Here is a 13532-nt window from a genome sequence, read left to right as displayed (position 1 = left end):
TTTTTTAAGCAGGTTATTGACATGACTTTTAAAAGTGAGACGGTCATCAAGCCAGATACCAAGGTATTTGTAACAGCTAACCACTTCAAGTTTTATTCCTTGCGTAGTTACAATATCTAAAACAGGCTCTGGTGTCTTTTTAGCTTTTGAAAAGAGCATTACCTTGGTTTTATCAACTGTAACAGGACAGGGCAGATAAAGAGAAAAGTGGTAGTGCAGCAATCACGACAGAGGCAGTGTTCAAATCCAAAAAGAGGCTTTATTGCTAACAAACTCAAAAATACCTTTAACTAAACAAAGGCTAACGTAGCCGGGCCGCTAACCGACTTACCAGCTTACAAAAATGTTTCCTCACGCTGGGAGCCTCCTGCTCCCTCCATGTGCCACACACAACTGAGCAACTCTGTCTGCTTTGTCTCCCTTGAGGGAGTGATTAGCACCAGGTGTGAGGTCTCCACACCTGGTCCCAATACTGCTAATTGGCAGCGGGTGGAGCCACCTATTGGGAATGTAGGTGCCTCCCACTACTCTGCCTCTCAGTCCCTTACACACCCCCCCCTTCAGTTCTGGCCTAGGAGAGGTGACCATGGTCCACAGGGCATCTCTACGGGACAGGGCATCTGCATTCCCATGCTTGGCTCCGGCTCTGTGGATGATAGAGAAGTTAAACTCCTGTAGTGAGACAAACCACCTTCCTACTTTAGCGTTTGTGTCTTTTTTATTTGCCATCCAGATCAGTGGGGCATGATCAGTTACCAGAGTGAAGTGACGTCCCAAGAGGTAATACCGGAGGCGCTCAAGCACCCATTTTATTGCTAGGCCTTCTTTCTCCACAGTAGCATACACTTGTTCCCTTGTGTTCAGCTTCCGGCTGATGTACATGACGGGGTGTTCCTCACCGTGAACCTCCTGGGATAGTACTGCTCCTATGCCCACCTCTGACGCATCCGTCTGCACAATCATCCCCCGGCTGAAGTCTGGGGTCACCAACACCGGCCGTGCGCAGAGAGCCCTCTTAAGTTCCTCAAAGGCGTGTTCAGCCTCTCCTGTCCACTTGACCATTAGCGGCTGTGAGTCTCTGGTCAGGTCTGTAAGGGGAGAGGCTACTGTGGAGAAGTTTGGGATGAAACGGCAATAATAGGACGTCAGACCCAAGAATGTTTTCACCTGTTTCTTTGTTGACGGCCGTGGCCAGTCCTGGATCGCCTGAACCTTCCTTTCTTGTGGTCTAACGTTGCCCCGCCCAATGGTGAAGCCCAGGTATTCGGCTTCCTCTAGTCCAAGCTTGCATTTTCTTGGATTAGCTGTCAAGCCCGCCCTGCGGAGAGATTCCAGCACTGCTGCAAGCCTTATGAGATGGCTATCCCATGAGTCACTGTGGATAACAACGTCATCCAAATAGGCAGCTGCATACTCACGATGTGGCCTCAGAACCTTGTCCATCAGTCTCTGGAACGTGGCTGGTGCTCCATGAAGCCCGAAGGGAAGCACAGTGTACTGGTACAGCCCTGTGGGGGTGGCGAAGGCCGTCTTCTCTCTTGAGGCAGCTTCAAGTGGGACCTGCCAATACCCTTTCGTCAAGTCCAGAGTGCTGATATACCTGGCTTCCCCAAGCCGATCAATTAGCTCATCTATCCTGGGCATAGGATACGCATCAAACTTGGAGATTTCATTCAATTTTCTGAAATCATTACAAAACCTGTTGGTTTTGTCTGGCTTAGGAACCAGAACGACAGGGCTGGTCCACTCACTGTGAGATTCTTCAATCACCCCCATAGCCAGCATTTTCTGCACTTCTTGCTCAATGGCCGCCCGTCTTGCCTCCGGCACCCGGTAGGGTCGCATCTTTACCTTTTGGCCAGGCTCTGTGTGGATTTGATGTTCCACCATCGTTGTGCGTCCAGGTCGTAGTGAGAACACATCCAAACTCTGCTGAACCAGTTCCTTGGTTTGCTGTAACTGAGCTTTGGATAGCCCTGGACCGTATTCAACTTCGGCCACCTCATGGTCTGGAGAAGGGGACACAAACAGGGAACAAGAACACAGCAGTGCCTCTCGGGTATACCATTTCTTTAACAGGTTAACATGGTATATTTGGGATGGTTTGCGACGGCCAGGTTGGCGTACCTTGTAGTTGACTGGTCCCACCTTCTCTGTCACTTCATAGGTACCTTGCCACGATGCCAGGAATCTGTGTTCTGTGGTGGGGACCAGGAGAAGCACTTTATCCCCGGGCAGGAACTCACGTGGTTGGGCACCTCTGTTATACACTTTCCTCTGGGCTTCTTGGGCTTGAGCCATGTGCTCTCTGACCATGGGCCAAACATCTTTCATATGCGTCTGCATCGTCTCTACATGCTCAATCAGGCTCCGATGGGGGCTTGGTTGCTCCTCCCAGGCTTCCTTCGCGATGTCGAGAAGTCCTCTGGGCTGTCGGCCATACAGCAGCTCGAAGGGGGAGAAACCGGTTGAAGCCTGTGGAACTTCCCTGATTGAAAACAGGACATAGGGCAGAAGCTGGTCCCAGTTACGACCATCCTTGTCAACAACCTTCTTTAACATGGATTTCAACGTCTTGTTAAAGCGTTCTACCAATCCGTCTGTCTGCGGATGGTAGACAGATGTACGAAGCTGCTTTACCTTGAAGAGCCTGCAGAGATCCTTCATTATCTTGGACATGAAGGGAGTGCCTTGGTCTGTTAGCATCTCTTTAGGAATCCCAACTCGACTGAACAGGTGAAGCAGCTCCCGTGCAATCACTCTCGTTGTCATGTTCCTCAAGGGAATGGCCTCCGGGTACCTGGTTGCATAGTCAAGGATCACAAGAATATACTGATGTCCCCTGGCAGACTTCACCAGCGGCCCCACTAAGTCCATGGCAATGCGAGAAAACGGTACATCGATTATCGGTAGAGGTATTAGGGGACTTTTAAAAGTGTGGCTTGGGACTCATCTTTTGACATTCAACACAGGTGCGACAATAATCCTCTATAGCCCTTACCACCCCTGGCCAGTGGAACCGGCTCCCAATCCGCTGCCTTGTCTTCTCAACCCCTAGGTGGGCCCCTAGGACATGGCTGTGAGCCAGATGCAACACTGTGGACACATATTGTTTTGGGACAACCAACAAGTCTCTTCGCTGACCTTCAACCTCTTTGGCATAGTATAACAGATTATTTTTTATTAGGAAATGAGGACATGTAAGCTCACCCACTCCTGGAACTGGTTTTCCCTCTATTTCCGTAACATTGCTGCGTGCATGCAACAGATTGGGGTCTTCCATCTGGGCGGTCCCGAACTGGCCCTTCAAACTTGGAAGCAATGAGACTTCCCCCTCCTCATGACCTGTGCTTAGGTCTCCAGGGAAAGCAACAAAAGGGTTATCATTTGCCTCGTCTGCACTGGAAGATTGGTTGCCTCTCTGCTCCTCCGGCACAGCACACACAACGTTGGGGAACTGCTGAGGAGAAGTACCCTGGGTGGCAGTTTGTCCTCTCTCTCGTTTTCCTTTGGCACGCTTGTGCTTTTTGGGACTCACCTCCTTCTGGTGCCGCAGGCGCTTGTATAGTGGGCAGTCTCGCCCCACCAAGACTGGGACTGGTAGGGAAGGAACCACCCCCACTTTCATCTCACAGCTGCCTTTAACTGTGGTAAGGTGGATGAGGCAAGTGGGGTATAATTTAGTGTCCCCATGGACACAGGAGACGGGCACAGTCTCTTCAGATGGCAAATGGTCGAGGAGGTGGGGTTGAATGAGGGTTACCACACTTCCTGAGTCCACTAGCGCCTCTGCATCTTTTCCATTTACTTTGACTGGTATCATTTGAGCCAGGGAGCTTTCCTGTACCCAGCAAGAGTCAAGAAGGTGGCAGGGCCTTGCACCAGATGAGTTGGCGGTCGGCATTAGCTCATCCTTCCCTGGGCAGTCCCGGGCAATATGGCCTGTCTCCCCACACTGGTAGCAACGCGGTTGGCCCTCTGGCAGGTAGGACTGTCGTCGCCTTACCTCTTCTGGTTCCCATCGCGGTTCTCGTGCCCGTCTAGTCCGTGATGCTTCCCCACTGACTTTCCGGCCCCACTCGGTGTCTGGTCGTGTGGACTTAAGCAGGTCCGCTGTGACCACGTGGCTCTCCACTACGTTAACCAACTCATCCAGACCGGCTGGATTCTGCTGGCTTGTCATTTTCTTGATCTCATAGGGCAGAGACCGAATATATTTGTCCATCATTATCCTCTCTAAAACACTTAACTTTTCGGGGTTGCATGTCAGCCAGGCTCTGGTTACCCGGCCTAGGTCATACATCTGGGCCCTGGCTGACAACTCTGGCTTGTATTTCCATTCATGGAACCGCTGGGCTCTTGCTGCTAAGCTGTAGCCATACCTCGCCAGGATTTCCTTCTTCAAGACGACGTAATCCTTTGCTTGGTCCGGAGGGAGGTCGAAGTAAGCTTGCTGTGCCGGGCCCAGGAGGAACGGTCCAACCAGATCAGCCCAGGAGTCCCTTGGCCAGCCCTCTCTTTCAGCTGTGCACTCAAAGGCCGTTAAGTAGGCCTCTATCTCATCACTCTCTGTCATTTTGGGGATGAATCGACCTGGGTTAGGCTGCATGGTTGCTTCCCTCTGGACAGGAGAGGCATTTTTGGACCTCCATGTGGAGAAGTGCATTCTGTTTCTGCTGCTCCTGTATCATCTGCCGTTGCAGAGTCTGCTGCTCAGTAGAAATACGCACCAACTCCACGTACATCCTCCATCTTGAAAACGTAAAAAAAAAAATTGTTCTGACTGCAACACCACCAATAGAGTCTTTATGCCCGCATTCTCCACCAGTGTAACAGGACAGGGCAGATAAAGAGAAAAGTGGTAGTGCAGCAATCACGACAGAGGCAGTGTTCAAATCCAAAAAGAGGCGTTATTGCTAACAAACTCAAAAATACCTTTAACTAAACAAAGGCTAACGTAGCCGGGCCGCTAACCGACTTACCAGCTTACAAAAATGTTTCCTCACGCTGGGAGCCTCCTGCTCCCTCCATGTGCCACACACAACTGAGCAACTCTGTCTGCTTTGTCTCCCTTGAGGGAGTGATTAGCACCAGGTGTGAGGTCTCCACACCTGGTCCCAATACTGCTAATTGGCAGCGGGTGGAGCCACCTATTGGGAATGTAGGTGCCTCCCACTACTCTGCCTCTCAGTCCCTTACACAACATTTAAAAGAAGCTTTAGTTCAGAGAGCTGAGTCTGAATAATGTTAAAAACAGCTTGCAATTCAACAACAGCCTCCTTAATGGAGGGACCTGCACAGTACATAACGGTATCGTCTGCATAAAAATGTAAGGTTGCTCCATTGACATTTTCACCTAAACTATTGATGTAGATGGAGAATAAAAGTGGACCTAAAACAGAACCTTGAGGAACACCATTAGTAATGTTTAACCACTCAGAAGCCCATCAAAATGAACACATTGGGACCTTTCAGAGAGATAGTTCACAAACCACCCCACTGCATGACTGGATATGCCAATACTGAGTAGCCTCTGCTTTAAGATGCGATGATCGACGGTATCAAACGCTTTGGAAAGGTCAATAAATAGAGCTGCACAACTCTGCTTATTATCTAAAATACTCGCCACATCATTCACCACTTTCATTGTGGCAGTGATGGTGCTATGTTGCTTTCTGAAACCTGACTGATGTTTAGACAAGATGTCATTTGTACATATAAACACCTTTACCTGTTCACTCACTAGGCGTTCAAGAACCTTAGCCAGAACTGATAATTTAGAGATGGGCCTATAATTATTTAATAAAGTGGCCTCCCCACCTTTTAGTAGTGGCAGGACATACGCTGACTTCCACAATTTTGGAATTGTATTTGTGCTGAGGGAGAGGTTAAAAAGAGTAGTGAGAGGTGGAGCAATAAAATCTGCAGCTATCTTTAAAAAGAAAGGTTCTACGTTGTCCGGGCCGGCCGGTTTCTTAGGATCTAACTTGGTTAAAGCTTCATGAACAAAATCAACAGTAAATGGAGTAAAACTAAAAGGATTTCCAGACCACATTGTTCAGAGTCACAGACTGTGGTGTTCACAGAAGCAGAGTTAGTCACAGAATCAAACAGAGAGCCACAGGACACAAAATGCTCATTAAAACAATTTAACATAGTGGCCCTGTCCGATATAGAGCCAGATGCTGTGGTAAGGCACGGAGGTAGCTCATTACGGATATCACCGGTGGATATCGATTTTATGGCTTTCCAAAATTGTCCAGGATTATTCAGGTTCTTTGTGGTAACTGACAGATAATACTTAGACTTAGCACTTTTTATTTGTGATGTGAAGCTATTTCTTAGCTGCCTAAAGCGTAGCCATTCTACTTCTGAGCCTGATTTCCTAGCCTTTGCCCAGGCCTTGTTTCTCTCATGTAGGAGACTAGATAATTCAGCAGAAAACTAAGGATTGTCTCGTCCCTTCACTCTAAATGTACGCAGGGGTGCATGTCTATCTATAATTTCCATAAAACCAAGATAAAAATAAGACCATGCAGTTTCTACATCAGCACACAGATCGATTTTACCCCAATCAAAATCAAACAGATCATGTACAAAACCCTGCTCCACAAAATGTTTTTTGTCTCTCTTACTGATAATGCGAGGTTTAACCTTTTGGACTTTTGTGTCCCTAATTGTGGCTACAACACAGTGATCACTCAGATCATTTGCAAATACTCCCACAGATGAGTATTTATGGGGAACATTAGTTAAAATGAGATCAATTAAGGAGGATTTATTTGGGGACTTAACCTGTTAAGCCCTGAGCCTGTTTTTCAGGTTTCAGGCTCGAAAATGACATTCCCAGAACAAATGACCATATCTTCCCTTCTAAAAGGGTTAAATTAATAATCTTTTTTCTCAAAGTAATGATAAACCTGTGAGTTGGATGTAGAAAAGTCAGAATCAATATAGATGTTTTTTATTTTAAAGAAAATTCAGATTGAACATAGTAAAAGATTGTAAATTATAGTGTCCGTCCAAAGATTCTTTTTTACTTATAGTGAAAACCACCCTTGGATGATGGGTTAGTAGACTAAAAGCTTTAGGAATCCAAAGTACAACATATAATAAGTACCCTGTATCAAGATTGATGCAAAACAAGTGACATTTGACCTTTTTAGAGAGATTTAGCAAAAAGAAACCACTTCTGGGGTCATTTGGGTGGATTTGACCTATCTCTGGCCCCCCTTGCTCAATTTTGATGGTTGACACCTCTTTCTGACCGTTAGTGCCAATAGAATCGAAGGGGGAGTCCCCCACACACACACGTTGTGAAGAGAAAAGGTGGGGGCTTCGCACATGTAATGTTGCATCAGAGTGGACCTATCTCTAGCTTTGACATCTGGAAACGGAAAAGCAGTTTTAATGCTTATGGATTATCAGAAATCATTTCAAAGGGACACAGACACATTAGATTAACCTATGGATTAACTTCAGCAGCATTTTTATCGTTTTAATGCCATTGAAGACCACTTTGGAGAGACTACAGAGCCGAGGTAAAAATGTTAGCATTTTTAGCTACCTAGCGTCACCTGTTTTGATGTCCGTTTTTGCTTATAACGTCGCAAATACGTATAATTCAGTGGTAATGTCGGTGTCAATAGATTCTGTGTCACCTCACGATGTGAATCGATGTGTTGGATGTGGTGAAAAGATAAATAATAAGGTTTTGTGAGTGATTTTCGGTGCAGTAAGGCGTTAGCATTTTTCGCTCGTTGCTAATTCAGAGGCTCAGTGTTAGCATTGTGGGTTTTCTTTTGAAAAAAAAATAAAATTATCAGTTAGATGAGTTTCTTCCCGTTACATGGATATAAAACATTCATAGTTTTATTAAATGAACATGCCTTCAGACACTGTTTCCTGCAAGATGTTGCGGCAGTACCCCAGGAACCGTGGTCTCTCGGGCTTAACAGGTTAATGTTAGGGTGAGTAGGACTGTTTATAATCTGAGTAACATTCAGAGAGATACAAAGGTTTTTAAAATCCTCTGACACAGAAGTTAACCAGTCCCAATTAAAATCACCAAGCAGCACTATTTCCTTGTAGTCAAGTTGAGATAAAAGTTTTGCCAATGAAGATAAAGAGTCCTTGACAGCTGAGGGGGGTCTGTAGCAGCCCACCACCATGACCTGTTGACCCTTTGCTACTTCGATATTTAAGGCAAAAAATTCTAGTTGTTTACTAATAGATTTGGAAACCATCTTGGTTACACAAAACTTATTTTTCACATAAATGGCAACGCCACCACCTTTTTTAGGACGGTCGGTACGATATACACTATAACCATTTAAGTAGATGTCAGAGGCCAAAATAGATTTTTCTAGCCACGTTTCTGATAAGACAATGACATCAGCATCAGTCGAGCTCGCCCAAATGCGGACAAAATCTAACTTAGGTAACATACTGCGCACATTTAAGTGAATGAATCCCAACCCAGATCTAGAAATAAAATCAGCAGGAGTAGCTATCTGACTACTACTGCTACTGGGCGGTCCAGGGTTTAGTTGTACATTCCCTGATAGTAATAATCGCAAAAAAAACAAGCACCTTTTCCTCTTAACCGACACACATACATTGTCATCTGCTTTAAAGTCACCAGCAAACTCCGCGAAAGTGAGATTAGAGCTCAAGAAGCAGTCCTGAAGAACCATCATAGCAGGCAAGTGAGAAAGACAAACATTTGTCGAACTGAATGTCTGTGACAAGGCAACCAGTAATTGTTTGTGTTACACATCCGAACCTTTACAGGGGATGTCCACTGCGGGCGGTAGAACAGACCTGAACCCAGTCGACTTCTCAGGATGACGAGAGAACTTCTCATTGTCCAAAATAGCTAACAGGCATAGCAGAATCACGATAGGGGCCATTTTCCCAGACCAGCACAGCATCCGGATAGGCGCGCAAGCAGGCCCGAAACGTGGAGGCGCTCCGGTCTCTCTGCGATATCCCCGGTGCAAAACCTCCTCAGCACAGCAGGATAGGCGAAGCAGGTCCAGCCCGAAACGTAGAGGCGCTCTGGTCTCTCCGCGATATCCCCGTGGTAAAACCTCCTCGGCACCGTAGAGCACGACAGGTGGAGCAGGTGGATACAGGCCTCCGCTACAGCAGGTGTAAAGCAGGCTGCAGCCCGAACGCAAAGCCGCTCCGGTCTCTCCGTTACGTCTCCGTCCCCGGGGCAAAATCTCGCCAGGACAGCAGCACACGACAAGTGGAGGAGCAGGTCCCCGCCACAGCACAAATTGGACAGGTGGAAAAGGAGGCCCCAGCCCGAGCAACAACGTGCAGCCGCTCCGTCTCTCCGCGACTTCCCGGGGAAAAAACCTCCACACAGCAGCACAGCACAGGTAAACCTCCTCTCCACGCCGACGGAAGAGAGGCAGCCCTGCCCCTCACTTTCCACGCTCCGTGAGGCGGATGAGAAAATGCACTCCGCTCGCTCTGATCGACGAGTGTGGCAGCGTGAGTGACGAGTGTGGCATGTTTTCTCCAGCTCAAAGTGACCAAGTTTTGGCGGCAGTTCCTGTTTGTCTAGAAGTCTTGTCATCAGGGCTCTATAAATAGAATTAACTACGGCAGATATGTAATATTTAATGCAGCCGAAACGTGTATTACAATGCCGTTATGTGATGACTTTCAAAGAGAAAAGCAAGCACACTCGGAATAATGTATTATTTAATTTTTTTTAAATGTTTTCGGATTTCACATCGCATAAACACCAAATCCCAGCGTGCATAGCGCAATATCAGTATGAGAAAAACGGCATCATCTGTCCTTTGACCCTCACATCATACAAGGAAAAACTTCCAGAGAAAAACCCACAGTTAATATACACACATTCCTTCACATTTAAATTTAAATGTACATTAAAGTATTTCGTGAGGCCTTCTAACATGTTTTTAAATATAACTATGGTTATAGTTGAAGAGTTTGTAAATTAACATGAACCGAAGCTGTTGCCTGTTGCAATATACAGTCTATGGTTGCTACAGAGGATTGTGGGTAATGTAATGTCTTCGGCCATCCAAAACTCATAGAAAACTACTTGTTTCTCAGAATTGAAGTGGAAAACGTGACAAAAGCATTGTACACACACTAAAACCTATCAATGTCGTTTAATTAACAAGGATAATCTGGTGTTTTTGAGTTGATGAGTAGTGGAGATATCACTGTCAAATCAATCGACAGTAAGGGGAATACTTACTTCCGGGTGTACAATTCTCCGTTATCCAATGGGAATGGACGCTCACATTGCCTTTTACAGCCTCCGACACAAACGAATGCCGTGCTTCCATGAGCGTCAAATCCCGCCGCAGATGGGAATACATTGCAATCAGTTGAAAGCTATTTGCGTAAGGAGCCTAGGAGTGTCCCAACTGCACGCCTCGGGACCCTGACCAAGCGTCACTCCTGGACGTTTATGGAGTGAGAGTGTGTTGGCTGTCAATTTGGGGTATCCTGGCAAAAGATACCGATAAAATGTGCCCAAGTCAGACGAGGCAAATTTCTCCTTTAAATCCTGATCACATTGTAAGTCGATTATCTCAAGTTGTATGTCGACGGGCAGATCCGCAGCCTTAACTGCAAATGACGAGCGAAAAACTGCAAACTCTGTCTCAAGCTCACCAAAGACCTGAAACCGCTCAAACTCCCGCAGCAATTCCGTAATTTTGTCTTTGTACCGACTCATGTCAGCAGTAACTCCGGTCATATGCACATTTCTTAGATGAGGGAAATGAGCAGGGTCACCACTTGACAGCTGTGTCTCCCACAAAGCCAGCTTCAACTTAAATGCGCGTATGCTGTCATAATATTCTGTGACAACTTTTTTGCGACCTTGCATCGTTATGTTCAGATTATTCGAGTGCTCTGAAATATCCACCATAAATGCAAGGTCCTGCAGCCATTCTGGGTTTTTTAATTCATGCACTGGCTTACCCTTTTTCTCCATGAATTGTCCAATTTCCTCTCGTAGATCAGAAAAACGCTTCAGCACGGCACCTCGGCTCAACCACCTTACTTCAGTGTGATATGGTAGGCTACAGGCAGAGATGGGGTCGTTACTAAAAAAAAGTAATATATTACATATTACTTTAAAAAAAAGTAATATATTACACTACTTCGTTACTCTCTACATAAAGTAACTCGTTACTTTACTCGCAGGGCCGGCCCGCCCCTCCCTACAGGCAGATCACGCAGACTGCTAAAGTTTAAAATGTTCTCTTTAGTTCAGTTTCCATTGTCGCATAAGACTGATCCAGATAGCTCTGACCATGGCTGTCCTCTGTCTCCTGCTATCTGTATTTTGCGCAGTATATCTCTGAACGATGCGATGGTGATTCCACTGTGCAAATGGGCAACATTACCTCTACTATGAAGGATGCTACAAGTCTGTCCATCTCTGCTTTGGTTACCGGTCCTCCAAATTCTAATTTGTGCCGCTTCAGAGTCGGCGGCGGCGCACTCACAACATCCTCACTCTGGGTTCGGGGGTCCTTAGCTATTAGCTTCACCTTAGCATGTGTTCTTTGCAGGTGTTTGTTGAGGTTTGACGTGGTGTTTACAGCAGTGGATAACAGCTTCTGGCCTGGACACAGTTTGCACCTCACCGTCACATTCCTGTCTATTCTTCGGACGAACTCAAAATAATGGGCATACCTCCACCCCTCGAAAGTTATCGCTGACTCAGCCATGTTTATGCAGCACTGCACGTGGAGATGTGGACGCGCAAGTCGCGCAGATTACGTACATATAAACCTGCGGCGGAAACCCCTCTTGTCTGTCAGTGTGATTATGACTGATTTTATAAAAGTAACGAAGTAACACGTGTCGGGGCAATGTTAGTAACTGTAGTGTGATTACTGAATTATAAAAGCAACGCGTTACACTACTCCGTTACCGACAAAAGTAATATTATTACAGTAACGCGTTACACCCAACTCTGGCTACAGGTGAGGAGGCTGTCGAACTGACGGTGATTCAGCCCTCTGGCTCGGATGAAATTAACAGTTTGGACAACCACTTTCATGACGTGATCCATTTTTAACGACTTGCAACACAATGCCTCCTGGTGCAAAATACAGTGGAATGCCCAAAAACGATCTCCATTTGCTGCTTGTACTTTCTCCCTGAATTTCGTCGCAACACCTGCTTTTTTCCCGATCATTGATGGTGCGCCGTCTGTAGCCAGACTGACAGCACGGGTCCAGTCCACTCCGACCCTGTCCAGTGCTTCAACGAGAGCGCTAAAAATGTCATCCGCTTTAGTGGTGTCTGTCATAGGAACCAACTCAAGGAACTCTTCGGTGACCGTCAAAGTCTCATCAACACCACGAATGAATATGGCCAGTTGAGCAACATCTGTAATGTCAGTGCTCTCATCGATTGCAAGTGAAAATGCTACGAATGACTTGACTTTTGTTTTTTTCTGGCTATCCAAATCTGCTGAAAGATCGGCAATCCTATCCTTCACTGTATTCCTCGTTAGACTAATGTTGGCAAAAGCCTGTCGCTTCTCAGGGCACACGATTTCTGCAGCCTTCAGCATGCATGTTTTCACAAACTCACCCTCAGAGTATGGCTTTGAGGCTGATGCTATTTCGTTAGCGATGAGATAGCTGGCTTTCACTGCTGCGTCACTTATATCTCGGCTCCGGGTAAAAACGGCCTGTTGTTTCTTTAGACCTGATAGCAGGTCATTTATCTTTTCTTTTCTCCGTTGTCCTTGCAAGCAGTCGTATTTCTCTCCACGGTGAGTCTCATAATGGCGGCGAATATTATATTCTTTGGGCACAGCAACTTGCTGCGAACACACCAAGCATACAGGTTTTCCATTTACCTCTGTAAAAAAATAGGATGCGGTCCATTTTTCTTGGAAAACTTGACACTCCGTGTCCACTTTTCTCTTTTTTGACAGAGACATTTGGGGATGAGGGTGTCAGAGGTTATTGACTGCAATCACTACTCTTACTCATTACTTGTTTTACAGTCTGGCTGCGCTCTCACTGGTACCGGTGCGGTAGTGCGCCAACTAGTGGACGGATTCAAAATAGCAGTTTTTTTTCCCTCCTCTCATAGCCTACTTAGAAAAGTCCTTCAGCTCCGTGGGCCAAGCTGGAATGCCTCCCGGGCCGGGTCCAGCCCGCGGGCCGTATGTTTGCCATCCCTGGTTTAGCTGCTATAGGCTTAGACTGTCGGGGGACACCTTACTTCTTCCTTCTGTCTGTCTGTACCTGTGTACTTTCATGTTCCGAATAACCCAGCTTCCCCCAAATTTCTTTTTTGTGTCTCTACGCCGGGATCCTGAGTCGTGGCTGGTCCTGTGTCCTGGATCCTCTATCCTGAGTTCTGGATTTGAGTCCTGGACTTCGAGTCGTGGCTGAACCTGTCTCTGTGGTCCTGCCTGACTCTCATCATACTACTTCCCACAGGATTGTTGACATCCTCGTGGATTCATCTTCTTATTATAGACACATGCATTTCCAAACATT

The 13532-nt window shown here is 46.5% G+C and overlaps 1 protein-coding gene across 1 annotated transcript; it reads right to left on the bottom strand.

The window, feature by feature from the left end:
- Window positions 1–239: 239 nt before the first annotated feature.
- Window positions 240–4666, bottom strand: LOC117485210. The gene is made up of 2 exons (XM_034133752.1): window positions 3211–4666; window positions 240–646 (listed from the first exon to the last, which is right to left on the bottom strand). The coding sequence occupies exons 1-2, from the start codon at window positions 4664–4666 to the stop codon at window positions 561–563; spliced, it is 1542 nt and encodes a 513-aa protein (XP_033989643.1). The 3' UTR covers window positions 240–560.
- Between the last annotated feature and the right edge of the window lie 8866 nt (window positions 4667–13532).

This window comes from Trematomus bernacchii, unplaced genomic scaffold, assembly GCF_902827165.1.
Source record: "Trematomus bernacchii unplaced genomic scaffold, fTreBer1.1, whole genome shotgun sequence".
NCBI classification, from domain to species: domain Eukaryota; kingdom Metazoa; phylum Chordata; class Actinopteri; order Perciformes; family Nototheniidae; genus Trematomus; species Trematomus bernacchii.
The sequence above is the reverse complement of the archived record's forward strand: the minus strand, read 5'-3'. Positions and strand labels throughout refer to the sequence as shown.

Coding starts and splice junctions, on each gene's coding strand:
- LOC117485210 (XM_034133752.1), bottom strand. CDS start 4,666: ATGCACTTCTCCACATGGAGGTCCAAAAATGCCTCTCCTGTCCAGAGG. Junction 647..3,210: donor AAAACCAGTTCCAGGAGTGG/GTGAGCTTACAT, acceptor TATCATCCACAG/AGCCGGAGCCAAGCATGGGA.